General features: G+C 34.9%; 2 protein-coding genes across 21 annotated transcripts in view; one reads left to right on the forward strand and one right to left on the reverse strand.

Annotated features, from left to right (window-relative positions):
• The window catches only part of RUNDC3B (RUN domain containing 3B), a 151,550-nt gene that overhangs the window by 130,984 nt on the left and 3,447 nt on the right, over positions 1–17,119 (forward strand). For 12 of the 14 annotated variants that reach the window (XM_045052333.1, XM_045052329.1, XM_045052330.1 and 9 more), the window contains one exon: positions 14,505–16,885. The exons of the other annotated variants lie outside the window; for them this stretch is intronic. In XM_045052333.1, the coding sequence (XP_044908268.1) occupies positions 14,505–14,650 (146 nt within the window). In that variant the 3' untranslated portion in view covers positions 14,651–16,885. Of the gene's footprint in view, positions 1–14,504; positions 16,886–17,119 lie in introns of those variants that run through there. 14 annotated transcript variants of the gene reach the window in all.
• SLC25A40 (solute carrier family 25 member 40) overlaps positions 3,817–17,119 on the reverse strand; it is a 68,932-nt gene continuing 55,629 nt past the window's right edge. For 2 of the 7 annotated variants that reach the window (XR_002153646.3, XR_006594183.1), the window contains 3 exons: positions 14,158–14,248; positions 12,020–12,100; positions 3,817–3,923 (listed from right to left, as the gene is read on the reverse strand). The gene's annotated coding sequence lies outside the window, so the exon portion shown is untranslated. The remainder of the gene's footprint in view (positions 3,924–12,019; positions 12,101–14,157; positions 14,249–17,119) is intronic. The other 5 variants (XR_006594187.1, XR_006594184.1, XR_002153645.3 and 2 more) reach the window with 3 other exon arrangements.

The following is a 17,119-nucleotide window of genomic DNA, read 5'->3' on the forward strand; positions in this document are numbered from 1 at the left end:
ATTCCAAAACTTTTCAGGTCATTTTCGTTACCACATTTCTTTTCTAAGACTCAGCCTATGTATTTTTAAGCTTCAGTAGCTTAGTTGATTGCAAGTTATTTTCTTTCCTATCCCTAGCGTATGCTAGGGCTGTGACTCTAGAACTCTGGGTTGGACAAGTGGTGCTGGTGTGATATGGTGCTCACATCTTTTATCTCTGTGACCCAGTTCTCCTTCTGCCAGTGTGTGTGAGGTGAGGGCTAGGGAAAGAGTTCCTTACTGCAGGGGAACCTGCACTCCTCTGTGTCTCCAGTTTCTTCCCTGTCTTCTGAATTGCAGTAAATGGCGCTACCATATGTCTTACTAGATTCTACTACCCTTTACAACTCCAAGTCAGTTCATCAGCAAGTCTTGTCTGCTCCCCATACAACACATGCTGTCTACATTGACTCATCATCTTCTTCACTATTATAACCCTAGTCTAAGTCACATGGAGCAAACCTCTTGGATGGACTGCTGCCACAGCTTTTTCTTTGGTCTTTCCTCTCTCATTCTTGTCTCCTCGCAGTCCATTCTCCATATAGTAGTCAGGGTTCTTAGAAAATATAAGTCAGAAAATATTATACCCAAACTTAAAGTTCTCCAGCAGTCTCGATGACAATCACATTAAAATCTATACTGCCTATCATGGCCTCCCATATGATCATGTCTTTGCCAACTTCTGCCTTACCTCATACCATTCTTTTGCTTGCTCCCTGCACCCCAGCAAACTGACTTCCTAGCTGTTCCTTCAGTCTGGTTCCTGCCTCCACTCTTTGCAGTTGCTTTTCCCACTGCCCTAGATCTTCTTTCTTAAAGTCTTTGAATGGTAACCTCCTTATCAGATCTCTGTTGAAATATCTCTTTAAAGAAGTTTTCCTTGACTACCATACTTTAAGTAACCATCCCCATTTCCATATCCACCCACTCCAGACACTCTATCACATTGCCCTGTGTTATGTTATGATTCTTGTCTCTAACTCGCCACTAAAATGTAAGCTTCATGAGGGTAGGGAAACTTACCCATGTTTTTCACCAGTGTGTTACTAGAGCCTGTCACATAATAGACAATTATTAAATGTTTTTTGATAGAATAAGTATATAATGAATGAATGTCTTAGAATGTGAGGTACAAGGTGTGGATAGTATAAAAATTCAGGTAACAAGAAGGCTCAGGCAATGGGAAATTTTGTTAAGCTGAATGTTCTGCTTCTTTTAAGGGTTGTTGAAATGTTCTCAGAGGGCCTTAAGTCTATATTGATAGTTTTGTAAATACTGTGTACTGACTACATAGGAATCTTTTTTTGATGATGTGGATAATAAAGATAGCATAATAGAGTATCCTAATGGCACTAATGTAAATGGAAGAGAGTAAACTGAGTTCACTGTCACAATTTAGAATATGTATTTTTTAAAAATTAATCCAGTAGTGGATTTACTTGTGATGACTCTCAATGTAAAAGACACATTTATTTAGTATTTTAATCAATTTATAATTATAGTCATTTAACAGCAATAGGTCATGATTAATAATGGGTAATTTTTATACTATAAAAATAAACATATAGAAGAGTGATGACTGGGTGAATCACAGAGAATTTTTAGGGCAGTGAAACCACTCTGTATGATAGTAAAATGGTGGATGCATGTCCTTATAAATTGGTCCAACCCATAGAATGTGCAGCACCAAAAGTGAACCCTAATGTAACCTGTGAACCCTGCTTGATAATGATATGTTTGTGTAGGGTTTATCATTTGTAACAAATGTACCACTCTGGTGGGGGATGTTCATAATGGGAGAGGCTTTGTATAGAGATACGGAAAATCTCTGTACATTCTGCTTATTACTTTTGCTATGAACCTAAAACTACTCTAAAAAATAAAATGTGTAAACACACATACACACACAGAGAAGTTTTGGCTTTAAGAATTCAAGGTTAAATAACAGATGAAATATTATTTATAGACTTTCCATACCCAAATATCTAATAGAATGATTAAAAAAAAAAGAATAAATTCACCAACTGAAACCCAACAACAAAAAGGACTTCATTTAAGATTGTGTAAAACTAAAGAAAAAATTGTAAAACTTGAAGGACACACATCCTTTCCACTCATAGCATCTTTCCCCTCTCCACCCCCATAAAAGCCATACAATTAGGAAACTGCTTTGATACACTGACATAGGAGGCTGCTCTTGAATGAAAAGTTTCACCAACCAATCAAATCAGCTAGACTTCCTATGTGTACAAAATTACTGTTTTTTTTTAAATGCCTAAATTGCGGAAAACAATTCTGATAAAACCCTCCGCTAGAAAAACAATAGTGAAGCAGGAAAAAAAAAATCCTGTAATACAACCATACGATTTTATTCAGTATCTTCAAACAAGCATTTAAAGATAGGATAAAACATTTTAAATTAGAAGTCAAAAACTAGGAACAGAAATGTTCCAGAAACAGAAAGAAATGAATTGGTAGTTGATTACACTCTGGAAAGAAATGTAGAAAAAGGCAAAATTATATCAGAAGTAAATATTAAAGAATAAGCTGTCTAAAGAATAGATTTGAAAGAGAACTTAATAAAGAACACTGAAGAAAAGCAGGAAAGGAACCAAGAGAATGAAAATGCAATGAAGAAAGAAGTAAAATGAGTCAGGAAGTGTTTGAATTGGAAGTCAAGCAAAGAAGATCTATCAGTGAAGTCACTGAGGAAGATAAAACAGTGGAGCAGAACTAATACTGAATCTCTAATCCGAGAAAAATATCTGGAAATAAAAGACTAAAATCTACAAATTGACAGGGCTGACAAAGTGCCTGAGAAAATTAACCAGTATTAATCACCTCCAAGACATATGGTATTAAAACAACTAGGCATTAAAAAAAAAAAATACTCAGGGCTTCTAGGCAAAAAGATCGAGTAATTTATAAGGGGAAGAGGATGAGATTAGCATAAAGGATAAAGGTAACAACTAGAACAAAACTACAAACCATTCCAAGTAATATGAAGTTAAAACAGAAAGTAAGACTTGTTATCCTGTAGAAAAAGAAACAGCAAGTTAAGAAAAGCTGAAATTACCCATTTCTAAAAAATGACAATAAAAACTCATCATAGCACTTTGTGAGATTTATTTAAGCCAATCAGAGGAAAGTGTATAATTTTTATATATATACTTTTCATTAAAAAGAAAGAAAATAAATGAATCAAGTTTCCCAGACCAATATGGCAAGAAAAACAAAGTAAATAAAAAAGCCAATGAAGAAAATAATAAAGATAAAACCACAAATTGAGATAAAGAATAGAAAAACAGATCTAATTAATGAACAAATCATTTTTCTTTTAAAATTAACAAATTAGAGACCTAGCTAATTTAATAACAAAGGCAGAAAGAACAAATAAAAGTGTAGGGGATAAATATAATCTGATACAGTATGAAAAATTAAAAAATAAAAAATTATAGTCCAGTATCACTTATATTGATATAAAGGTTCTAAATAATATATTAGTTAACAGAATCTTAGCCACACAAAAAGAAATGGTATACAATGACCATGCACATTTAACCCATGAATGTAAGTTTAATTCAATATTATGAAATCTATTAATATAATACCATAATAATAGGTCTAAGATAGAAAAGGTTGTCCCCACAGATGACAAAAAGGCCCTGAACAGAATTCAACATTGTGTGACACATTAAGAAAAAAGAACTAAATAATAGTTCTTTTCCATGAGTATGCATGAATGTCTCTGTCCCAAAGCGGGCATCTTACTTAATGAGGAAATACTAAGATACCAGATTGATTCTACCACTGTTTAATGTTATACTAGAGGTAGTAGCTAGCACATTTAAAGAAGAAACTTCTAGAGACAGGAGAGTTGGATTTTTGCAGATGATGGCATGAACCTGGAAAACAAGAGAAATAATACTTAGACAATAAAAGTAGTTATATAAAGTAGCAAAATATAAAATTATACAGAAATCATTAGCTTTTATACGTACAAACAATAATTAGTAAGAGACTCTGTTAGTGTGTGTGGGGGGGTGACATTTTAAATAGCAACAGAAAAGATAAAATATTTAGAGTTTGCACATTTAGTGTTAAATTTATTCCTAGTAAGGGGAGAGCTATAAACCATCCTGAAGGGACATAAAAGTAGACACAAGGAAATGGAAAAAAATTCTTTAAGTCTTCCCCAAGTTAATGTAAAGTTACATGCTTTTACTTTCTAAGCCAGCAGTCACACATCTGGGAATTTACCCTGAAGAAATACTTAAGCAGTACAAAAATATAAATGCACAAGATTATTCTGCTCATTTAGCATTCCTTAACATTCTGCACTATTCCCTAACTGCTTATCATATTTTAAGGAATTTCTCTAGCTATCCTTTTTAAAATTTAACTTTCTATTTTGAGGTGAGTGTGGATTCAAATGCACTTAAGATCCGTGTACCCTTCACCCAGTTTGCCTCCGTGGTGGCATCTTACAAAACTATAGTACAGCATCACATCCATGAAACTGATGGTATGATCCAGTGATTTCATTCAGACTTACATGTATTCATCACTGTGTGTTTTTAGTTTTGTGCAGTTTTATCCCATGTACAGGTGTGTGTATACATCGCTAGAGTCAAGATACAGAATAGTTACATCATCACCAGGGTCTCTTGTACTGCCCTTCAGTAATCATACCCACCTCCTTCCCAGCCTTGCCCTATCTCTGCCCCTTCCCTAACCCATGGCCAACACCAGTCTGTTCTTCATTACTATAATTTTGTCATGAAGTTATGAAGGGAACTTGTAAATCAGACAGTATATAGACTGTTGGGATTGGCATTTTTATTTTCACTGAGCATAGCTCCCCTGAGATCTGTCCAAATTGTTCTGTGTATCGATGATTTATTCCTTTTTATTGCTAAAATATATTCTGTGGTATGTATATATTATCACCTTTGTTTAAAAACCCCTCATTGAAGGACATTTGAGTTGTTTGCATTTGGGGGCAGTAAAGCTGCTACTATAGTCTGAATGTTTGTGTCTGCCAGACTCATAATTTCTGGTGTGATGATATCAGAATGTGGGCTTTGGGAGGTGATTAGGTCACGAGGGTAGGGCCATCAGGAACAGGATTAGTGTTCTTAAAGAGACCCCAGAGAGCTCCTTTGCTCTTCAGTCATGTTGGGACACAGTGAGAAGATGGCTGGGCTGTGAACCAGATATAGGCCATCACTAGGCATGGAATGTGCAGGTAACTTGATCTTGGATTTCCCAGCCTCCAAAATTATGAGAAATCAAAACCAGAAAATAAATTTCTTTTGTTTGAGCTGCCAGTTTATGGTATCTCTGTTCTAGCAGCCTGAATGGGCTAAGCTGCTATGAAGGTTTGTTTGCAGGTTTTTGTGTGAACCTAAGCCTTCATCTCTCTGGAATATATACCTAGGAATACAGTTGCTGGGTTGTATGGCAGTTGCATGTCTAACTTGATAAGAAACCACCAGACTTTTTCAGTGTACCCTTCTGCATTCCCACCAGCATTGGATGAGCAATTGAGCGTCTCTACCTCCATGCCAACAAGGGGTGGTGTCACTATTTTTTATTTTGGCCATTGTGGTTGATATGCAGTCATATCTCATTGTGTCTTAATTTGCATTTCCCTGGTGGCAGATGGTGTTCATTATCTTTTCGTGTGCTCATTTGCCATCTGTATATTCCAGTGAACTACCTCTTCGCTTATTTTACCTGTTCTTTAATTGGATTATTTTTTGTTTTTTTTTTTTCCTGTTGAGTTTTGAGAGTTTAATAGATAATTATAAAATTGATGCTTGCAGTTAACACCAAGATGTGGTGGGCAAAAGTATGAATGTTTTTTATGCTCTCTAAATATAATCTTTTACAAATTAAATCTCAAAAAAAAATGTTATTAGAAGTTCAGCATTTCTTTTACTGGCCTTTTCTTATATTGAATTTCAGTTAAAAATAAAATGAAAACTTTATGAGAAGTATATCATCTGAATTTTATAATATTTTTCTGTCAGAATGTAAGCTGAATGGTAATTTAAAATTTCTTGTGTGCTTTACTCTGTTGATTAAATTTTTACAATGAATGTATGTCACTTTTATAAACATAGTAGATTGTTTTTTCCATCTAAAAACAAACAGTGGAAGCCAAATATGTCAAGATTTAAAAGTAATTAATTTTGGTGGTGTAACTATAAATCAGTTAGTTTATATATTTATGCATTTTTAGTTACAAATATTTTTATTAACTCCATATGAACAATCTTAAGAAATAGAGATTTGTTACTTATGACTTGAAAAAATAGAAATTTATGCTTGTATTCTAAAATTTGATTCAGGCCTTTTATGCCTTTACATAGAATAACCTTTTATGTGTTTACATTCCTCAAGGGTGTATTTTAATGAATAATACAGTAGAAAGGTATGAAAAAAAGCAATTCTACATTCCCACTGATTGTTAAATAAAAGAATATCTCAGAAGTTAAAATGGCACCATAACTGTTGAAGGAAAAGGGTGAGAAGTTGTCATTTTTTTCAAGAAGGTTTTATTGGGGCGCCTGGGTGGCTCAGTCGGTTGAGCGTCCGACTTCGGCTCAGGTCACGATGTCGCGGTCCGTGAGTTCGAGCCCCGCGTCGGGCTCTGGGCTGATGGCTCAGAGCCTGGAGGCTGCTTCCGATTCTGTGTCTCCCTCTCTCTCTGCCCCTCCCCAGTTCATGCTATCTCTCTCTCTGTCTCAAAAATAAATAAAAAAACATTAAAAAATTAAAAAAGAAAGGTTTTATTAATCCTTCTTATGTGACAATTCCTATTACAGTATTACTAGTTAGCTACCTATATCTCAGCAAATCTTTTTATTTTTGAGAGAGAGAGAGAGAGAGAGAGAGAGAGAGAGAGAGAGAAGGGCAGAGTGAGGGACAGAGGACAAAGCAGGCTCTGCGCTGACAGCAGACAGCGCAGTGTGGGGCTTGAACTCATGAACTGTAAGGTCATGACCTTAGCTGAAGTCAGATGCTCAACCAGCTGAGCCATCCAGGCATCCCATATTTCAGCAAATCTAAGATGACTTGGGTTTTAAAATACACCATTATTTTATGTGGCTCCCCCAAAAGAAAAGAGCCAACAATTAAATCATAACATTGTTTACATATCTCTTAGCATTTTTTTACACTTATTTTAAAAGATCCTTTAGGCTTTCAAAAACTATTGTAATTTACTTAAAATAAAATTCACCATTGTAAAGTGTAGAGTTGATTAGTGTTTAGTGTATTCACTGTGTTGTGCAACCATCACCACTAATCCCAGAGCATTGCCATCAACCAATGAAGAAGCACTGCACCTGTTAGTAGTTGGTCCCAATTCCTCCCTCCCCCAGTCTTTGAGTAACTACTAATGTACTTACTGTCTCTTTGGATTTGTCTACTCTGGACATTTAATATAATAAAATCATATAATATGTAGCCTTTCTTGTGTAGGTTCTCCTACTTAGCATTGTGTTTTCACAGTTCGCCCATGTTGTACCAAGTCTCAGTGCTTCATTCCCTTCAGTGCACAAGTAATACTCCATTGTATGGTTATACCACAGTTTGTTTATCCACTCATCATTTGGGCATTTGGATAGTTTCCACTTTGGGGCAGTTATGAATAATGCTGCTATGAACATTCACATACAAGTTTTTGTATGAACGCATATTTTACTTCTCTTGGGTATATAACTAGGAATGGAATTGGTTAGAACATATGTGTAACCATTTGAGGAGCTGCTAAACTTTTTCACAGCAACTGTATCATTTCATAATCCCCCCAGCAACGTATGTGTTTCATTTTCTCCACACCCTCACCAAGATTTGTTATTGACAGTCTTTATAATTATAGCATCTTAGTGGGTATCAAATGGAGTTTCATGGTTTTGATCTGCATTGCCCTAATGAGTAATAACATTGAGCGTCTTTTCATGTGCTTATTGGCCATTTGTATATCATCTTCAGATAAATGCCTATTCAACTCCTCTGACAATTTAAAAATTGCATTGCCTTTTTTTTTTTTACTTGCAGTGTATATTTTGAATAGTAGGCCCTTGTCAGATGTAGGATTTACAAATATTTTTTTTCCATTCTGAGGGATGTCTTTCTACTTTCCTGCTAGTGTTGACTCACAAAATTTTTAGTTTTGACAAAGTCCCATTTAACTGATTTTTCTTGTGGTTGCTTTTGCTTTTGGTGTCACATCTAAGAAACCATTGCCTAATCCAAAGTCATGTAGATTTACTCGTGTGTTTCTTTTTAAGAGTGTTATAGTTTTAGATCTTACTTGATTTAAGTTTTTGTATATGGTGTGGGCTGATTGTCCAGCTTGATTCTTTTGCATGTGGATATTCATTTGCCTCTGGATCATTTGTTGAAAAGACTATTCTTTCCCCCAACTGAATGGTCCTAGGACTCTTTATTGAAATGCATTACCCATACATGTATGGGCTTATTTCTGGATTCTCAGTTCTGTTCTGTTGGTCTGTATGCCTGTACCAGTGCATATTCATACTATAGTACCACACTGTCTTTATGTTTATACTATCTATGTTTTGAAATCAGGAGTTTGTTCTTTTTCAAGATTGTTTTGGCTATTTGGACTCCACGAAATTTCCATAGGAATTTTAGAATCAGCTTGTTATTTCTAGAAAAAAAGGCAGTTAGAATTTTGATGGGGATTACACAATATGTAGATAAAATTGGGAGATAGTGCCATTTTAACAATATTGTCTTCGAATCCATGGAAAAATGGAATGTTTCCCCACTTATTTCAACCTTGAATTTTCTCAACAGTAGTATGTAGTTGTCAGTGTACAACTCTTGCACTTCATTTGAATTTATTCCTATTTTATTCTTGTAGATTCTATTGTAAATCTGGAATTGCTTTCTCAATTTTATTTTCTGCTTATTCATTGCTTCTTGTATTAGACTTTAAGCATAGATTTAAAAAATTACTGGACCTCCTCTGTATCTGTAAAAAGGAAAATAAAAGTGAATTCAGTTGTAAAGAACTTCTTTGTATTCAGAGGCAGTCTCTTCTGAATCATTTAATCAAAATTGTCAGTGGCTGTCTTTGCTTACAGTAGCATTTTCTGTGTCAACAGTGAACCATTTCCCAAAACAATCCTCCACTGATACAGGGATTTTCTCTCAAGGTACTAAGTATCCTGTACATTTTTATGTGTACACTTTGCTATCCGCCTGAGAGTTTCTTTTTCTTCTTCAATTAAATCAAACACTTCTGCAAGTTAAATAGCTTCCCTTCAAAGGCCACAGGAATTCCATGGCAAATTGACGTTTGACATCTTAACAGAAATCCTTCATGGTGCATGAATCAGTCACACCAATTGCTTGTTGCTTTAAAATTTCTTTTATCTAGTCTGAGGAGTTTCTTCTGCCTTCATTTATACACTTGGCATGTGATACGCAATCCTTCTGTGTAGGTCACCAAGCTTCATCTACTTGCAGGGTTTGTCCCAAGTGCTATGTGTTGTTTTACCAGAAAGTGTGAATTATAGTAATTCTTTAATGAAGATTTGCTTCAGTAATAGGAAATTTACATCCTACTGTCTGTTTTCATACTCTTCTATGAACAAACAACTACTAATTTGAAAGGGAAATTGTAAGTTTTTGAAGGCTTTTTTGGCCTTCATAAAAGTAAGTCTGTTAGAGATTGCTATGAGCACCCATGGCCACCGTTCATCCATGTGCATGCAAAAACAACTGTGTCACAACTCCCTCTTTGCCAGCTCCAACTACTACACGCAGTGGTTCCAGTTTGAAATTTTATCGCACAAAATTCTGACCACCCCTTTTCTTGACCTTTGATCACAAAAAGGTAACATGTTCCTTATATAACAGGTTAACATAACATTTTCCCTATGTTTATGGGTTTATGATAGTGGCTAAGGAATCTGTGTAGGCATTCCTTAAAATTAGGATATAGTTTACTGCCTCTTCATTTCCCCATTGGCCCCTCCGTCCCCACTCAGACTTCCTTATAGAGTTGGTGATCTCACCTTTACCTTATGTTTCTCACTGTACTTCCTGCATTTTATTATTATTTTCTGTGTGTCTGTTTCTACCTTGCATTAAGCTCCCTACAGGCAAGAAGTGGTTCCTTTTATTTTTATCACAATATCTGGCATTGTGCTGAATGACTTCTAACTTAGTAATATTTGTAGCAGTACCATCTGAAGACTTGTAGAGTCCAGACTCTTTATCCGTAAGTTTAAAACAAAACGGATCTTTCTTGCTATAAAATGAAAATCTATTTGCTGCTTATGACTAACTTGTTTCTGCTAGGAACTACTACTTTTCCATTTGTCTGAGCTAGAAAGTTTTGTTAACCTTGACTAGTTATTTCCTCCCATATCAAAAAATTGTTAAAATATCAACACATAGTTTAACGTACTTATTTTTTAATTCATATAGTAATTTTATACGTATATGTGTATGCATAAGTTACTGTTGACATCACAATATTCAAGAATATTTTGGAATAATCAGTTATAATTCTGTATCTTAACGCTTCCTTTTGCTTATTTCCTTTTTTTAAAGTTAGAGCGCATGCATGTGCACACACACAGACACAGACACACACGTGCGCACGCGCGCGCACACACACACACACACACACACACACACACACACACAGTGGGGGGAGGGGCAGAGAGAGAGGAGGGGAGAGAGAATCCCAAGCAGACTCTGCATTGTCAGTGTGGAGGGCTTGAACTCATGAATCCTATGATCATGACCTGAGCCGAAATCAAGAGTCAGATGCTTAACTGACTGAGCCATCCAAGTGCCCTTTTTTGCTCATTTCCTTTTTATATTTTATTTCCTTGTATAGTTGCATGGCTGCAGTCACAACATAACCATTTTTGGAATCTTGTGCATTTTTTTTCTACTTTTATTTTTAAATGAAGGCTTACAGTGAAGTCTCTTGGCTTTCTTGAGGGTAACAGACTGCCCTGCATGTTCCCCAGCATCAGTATTTTCAGAGGCTGGCCGTGTGTCTGCAAAGGCTGGCTTTCATAGGTGGCTCCCCACCCCCGACTGTGCTCTCCTGGATATGCCCTCCTCAGATCTGCTGTATGATTTGTTTGTTGGGGCACAACTGAGGACTTTGTGTACCTTTGTTTTCTTCCCCCACTCCAACTTTTTTTTTTTTATAATTTCAAATCTACAGAAAAGTTGAAAGAACAGAAGAATGAACACCCCTGTATGCTTTACCATGATTCACCAATGTAACCATTTTGCCACACTTGTATTATGTTGCTCTTGTTTTTGTGGGCACATATTCCCTTCATTTACTCCTATATCTGCCTTTTCTGTTGTGCTCAACCATCTGAAAGTGAATTGCAGGTATCATAAACTTCATCTGTAAGTATGTCAGCATATATCTCTTAGGGATAAGGATGTCTTCTTACAAAGCCATACCATTATGATCCTTAGGCACTTTAACATCAATACACTATTACCTGATAGTTTGTTAATATTCTTATCTCAGCATGTCCAGTAATATCATTTAAAAGCCTTTATTTTTTTTGGTATGTCCAGAATCCGATCAAGGATCACATATTATTTACTTTTCATTCTCTTTGGTGTCCTTTCATCTAGCAGAGCACCCACCAACTTGGCTTTTTCTGTCACACACGTTTGTATATTGAAGAGCCCAAGTCAGTTGTTTTGTTAAATGTCCCACGATTTAATTTGTCTGATGTTCATTATTATCAAATTCAGATTAAACATATGTGCATTAACAACATAAATGATACATCTTTGTCAATGCATCTCATCAGGTCCCTGTCCTTTTTGAACAGTGACCCTTAAAGATGGCTCCTATGTCCTTTCGACACTCCCCCAGTCTATCATAGCTTCCTCACTTTGTGGTAAAAAAAGACGTTTACATTTCATGCCCACACCCAGAATCAGCTATTTCTTTAAGAAGACTTACCTCCTTATACTGGGAAATGTTAGAGGCCATAATTTAGCTTTAGGGGTCCCTGTTGCTACTAGAATAGTCATTGTTCCTAGCCTGTGGAAGAGTTAGGAAATTTTTTTTTAAAGAAAAATATACTTTAAATTTATTTTACAATTTAAATTTAAGATTCAGGGTTTCTGTGCACTTGATTTTATATTTTGACATGTTATGGTGAATATATTGGTTCCTAATTTATATGAACATAATTACTTATTTGCTTTATCCTACTATATATTAATTTCAAAATAACAGTATCTATATTATTACTAAAATGTGGTAAGATTTCTTTCTAATTATTTTATCTTGAGAATACATGCTAGAGTCCAGTTACTGTGCTGAAAGTTCATTTCAGTTCTGTTCACTTCTGCTTTCATAGTTAACTATTTTTATTTTTGAATTATCTTTTTAAAATACAAGTAAGTTCAAATAATTTACATGCCCCTCTTCTAGATACAAGGTAACATGCTATACGCTATTCTGCAGTTTGCTTTTTTCACTTGACAGTGAAATCACTACCTAGCAGTACATAGAGATCTTTCTGATTCTTTTACAGCTGTATAGTACCTCATTGTGTAACTATGTTAGACATATAGGTGGTTTAGCTTTTGCATTACTGTATGATTGTATTAAAAAAAAAGTTACCTAAGTATAGACTTGCACAGAATTGCAGACAGTACTCAAACAGATTCTTGTGTGCCAGTGTTTGCAGCTGCACTCTTTACAATAATCAAAAAGTAGACACAACCCAACTGTCTGTACAGATGAATGGGTAAATAAAAAGTAGTGTATACATACAAAGGGATATTATGCAGCCATAAAAAAGGAATGGGGTTCTGATACATACAACACGGATGAACCTTAGGAGACATGGTAAGTGAAATAAAAGCCAGACACAAAAGGGCAAATATTGTATGATCCTACTGGTAGGAATGACGTATGGTAGGCAAATTCATTGACAGAAAGTAGATTAGAGTTTCCAGAGATTGGGGGTAAGGGGAGAATGGATAGTTACTGCTTAAATGGGTAGAGAATTTCTGTTTGGAGTGATGAATATTTTGGAAATAGTGGTGATGGTTGCACAATACTATAGATAAAATTAATGCCACTGAGTTGTACAGTTAAAGTAGAAATTTAGAGAGACTATCCAAAGCAGTTGAGTCCCAGGAGCATTTAACAGGAACACCAGAATGTTGACCCGAAATGGGTCTCTAAGCTTAAACGTGAAAAGGGTGCTTGAAACACCTAAATCTTTTGGTCGTGAAATAACGCCATAAACATTTTAAATTTGAATTTAACAGTCTTTTTCATAACTTTTTCTAACGCTTTTATATTTTCCTGTATTTTACTTGTCAGCAAAACTATGCAGTTAACATAACTAGTCATATTTAGTATCTGTTCTCATTTTATTAAGCACATAGGCTCCAAGAAGATGCCTTTCCTAAGGCCATACAGCCAAAAGGGACTAGAAACGCTCTTGGGTCCCAGTACAGTTCCTACAGTCATGATTCGTTAATTATATAATTATTTAATGACCGTCTCCTGTGTGCTAGGCACTGGGACTATAATAATAAACAACAAATTCCATGTCCTTTCTCAGTGTACAGTTTAGAAAAAGAGCCCCACAATTATCATACGTATCATAGTATATAGTACTATGTACATAGGCCCCACATATTGTACCATATAGTACAACTAGGTGGGTTAGAGTACAGAACCCTGTGGGAACACTTCACAGGGGCCATTTGAAACAGTATATAGTATTCAGAAACACCTGCTGTCTGGTTTGGTTTATACTTGTATAACTGTGTAAGTAAGACGTAAGCTTTTTATCTACTTGGGAGACCTGATTTTCAAAGCTTAGCCTTTCAGTCTCAAACCAGCTACTTCTAGCTGGTACTTGAAACTCTGCTCTGGGAAGCACTTGTATTCCCCAGCTGTGCAAAAGATCTACCAGTCTTCTTTCATACGCCTACTGAAGTCTAGCACATACTAAAGTTCCTGATGCAAGGCAGATGCTGAAAAATGTTTATATTCACTAAGTGAGTTAAGGCTGTCCCAGTTGAGCCCTCCTACTGAACTGTACCAGTTTTGCTTCTACAGCAGTACTTTACCTGCATGGGGATTTCCTTGTATTTCTGTGGCCTGGGCACTGATACTGTTACTTTAGTTTATTATCCTTTACCGACTGAACATGAACATATTCTGGAAAAAAGGTAAACTTTTGATTTTCATCTCAAAACAAGGCATCTCAGACTTCCATTTCTAGAACTTTTATGAGGAGCACAAATAATTCTCTGGTAATGTTTTTTTAAGGGTGACACTGAAACTATTGAAATACATAATTAGATATCTATGTTTGCATTATTTTGTGAAGTATGTAAGTTTTAAGCTTTGTAAGATCTTTTGGTACCATTCTTCAATGGCAATTAAATATTTGTAATTTTATCTTAACTTTCAGGTAAAGAAGATACTCCCTCATTACTCGGTCTCTGTGGGTCTCTAACATCAGTGGCAAGTTACAAATCACTAACAAGTCTCAAATCTAATGACTACCTTGCAAGTCCCACAACAGAGATGACAAGTCCAGGCCTAACTCCATCCTGAGAAATTTTATGTAAAAGCCAGAAGTTTTTATGTTGAAAATGTTCTATTTACATAAGTTTGACTGCTGGGGAATACCTTTGGAATTTTATATTGTTCTGGCACATGTATGGAATCCTATTGCTTCTTTTAGAGAATTCAGTCTATTCCATGTGCCCTTCTGAGTGAAAAAAAATGATCCTGCCATTTTCATTTTAAGATTCTTACATTTGTCACTGAGGAAGTTTAAATATGAATAGGCTTAAAAAACTTTCAAATATCCTTTAAATTAATAACCCATTGTAAACGGTGATGTATATTTATTATTTAGCTGATTTTCATGTATTTAAATGCATCATCATTGCCAGGCTGAGTTGAAGGTTTTATTCTAGAGACATGTAAGTTTTTTCTTTTACTCTCTTATTCAATGATTTTCTAAAAATGACATGTTAATTTCATTTTTTCATTAATTTCTTCCTATATTCTGATGTTTAAATGCCTTGTTTTTAATATGAGGAGGAAATTCTCAGCTGGTTTCATAGTGGCTTATTCAGTTTTGGTATCAAAATTCCATTAACATTTTATAAATTTTGTAGGAATGTGCCTTTAGGCCATCACTAAATTTATGAGGGTCATATGGGAAGTATTTTACAGCGTTTCGGTAAAGTGGATAAATTTCTTATCTTTATTTTCCCCAAGATTTTCTTAAGAGGTTACATAAAAATATCAAGTATTCCTCAATAGTTAGAAAACATTTAAAAATGTACAATACTTCTTGAAAAAAACTCCAGGTTGATTTAAGGATTTGAGATCTTTAAAGTAAGGATTAGTAATCACCACACTAAATAATCTGACATAATAGGGTTGTTTTGTTGTCCCTTGTGTGCAACAATGAACCATGCCATGTTAACGTTAAAAATCCCTACACTTCTACTAAAGTTAGTTTTCTTTTTTGAAAAGTTATGTGCTATAAACTTTTTGCAGTTTTTGCAACTATATATTTCATCCATAAAAATCCCACCATACTGAAAGAAAAAAAAAATGTATGAAGTATATTTTCTATAGTAAGTAATATGAGGAAAACACGACCAGTTGTGCCAAAGAAGTTTTCTATATTGTTTACATGAAGAGGACACAATACTTAATGGGGACTTTGTATGCTATTTTTGTTTATTAAGAAAACACTACATTCAAACTTAGGAGCTTGGACATAACAGGAAGAATGTTCCTCCTACAGCGATTTCTTTTATTCAGAGGAGGCAAGAAGAGCGCTGAACTTACTACATCGTTCTTTGCATTAGAAATGTGTAGGAGTGTGGTGGTTCTCTGCAATACTTAGAGCTTTATTCTCATAATTTGGAATTTAAGATAAATAATAAGAAGGCTAGTCTTCTATGTAAGACACTTTAAGCAATGTTATTTCAGGGACAGAGGAGGCCTGGAAGCTGTTAAAATAAGTTATCCTAGATGTACCAGAACATATTCAGAGCTTTATTCCTTTAGCTTAAGGCTTTAGTACTTGTAAAAATGCAAATATTCTTGAAAATTGGTACCTTTTACCTGCTCTTAATTATGTATACCTTATTATGAGTGAGGTATCCAAAGCAATTTTTAATGAGCATGGGGCTGGAAGGAAGATATAAAATGAGGACAGTGGCAACTCTGGGAGAAGAGAGTAAGAAATGGCTAAGTTGGGGAACTTGAAAAATTTGAAGCTGGCTTCTTAAGCACTATTGCTGCTTTCCTAAAAAACGATCAAAATGTGTAAAATGTTTTATCATTCACAGTCCACTCTGAACTGACATTTATTATTCCTCAGTGATTTAAAACAATCATTGTTAAATTTTTTCCATACATTTTTATAATGCAGAAAGGAAATTCAAGATTCCATAATTGATAATTTTCCAGATTTGTCTAATGCATTCAGTAACCTGTGCATCTTCACATGCTGCTAAATGCAGATTTAAACATGACATCTGAGGATCATGACTTTTCCTCCTTTCTTGGAGCTCTTGGTACAAAATTCATCTGCTGATGTGAATTCAGGTTTCTGTACAGTTCATTTCACACTTGTTATATACGTAATGTCTGCATGAGGAAACAATGTATGTCTCAATCTTTAATTTTAGGTGGTAGTGTTTATTGTTTACACACCCTATCCAAAAGAGAATGCTGAATTATATGCTGATATTTCCATGTGTATTTTGTTGCCTTGATGTACTATACTTGTTGCATGTATATTAAACGTTTTGTACTATGCATTAGTGGTTATATTTTTTCCTTGAAGTTACTTGATTTAAGTTGTACACTGAGCCTTGTGTTTTAGCAAATATGGTAAATGTATATTATTCAACACCTAAAATACTAATAGGACAAAAGTTTTAGAGAAATCTTTATTTTAACTCATATAAAATTAAATACCTTTTATTAAAAAAAATAACATGATATGGTTCAGAATACACAATATCTATTGAAGTGGTACAATACCATAGT

Source organism: Felis catus, chromosome A2, assembly GCF_018350175.1.
Source record: "Felis catus isolate Fca126 chromosome A2, F.catus_Fca126_mat1.0, whole genome shotgun sequence".
Taxonomy (NCBI): domain Eukaryota; kingdom Metazoa; phylum Chordata; class Mammalia; order Carnivora; family Felidae; genus Felis; species Felis catus.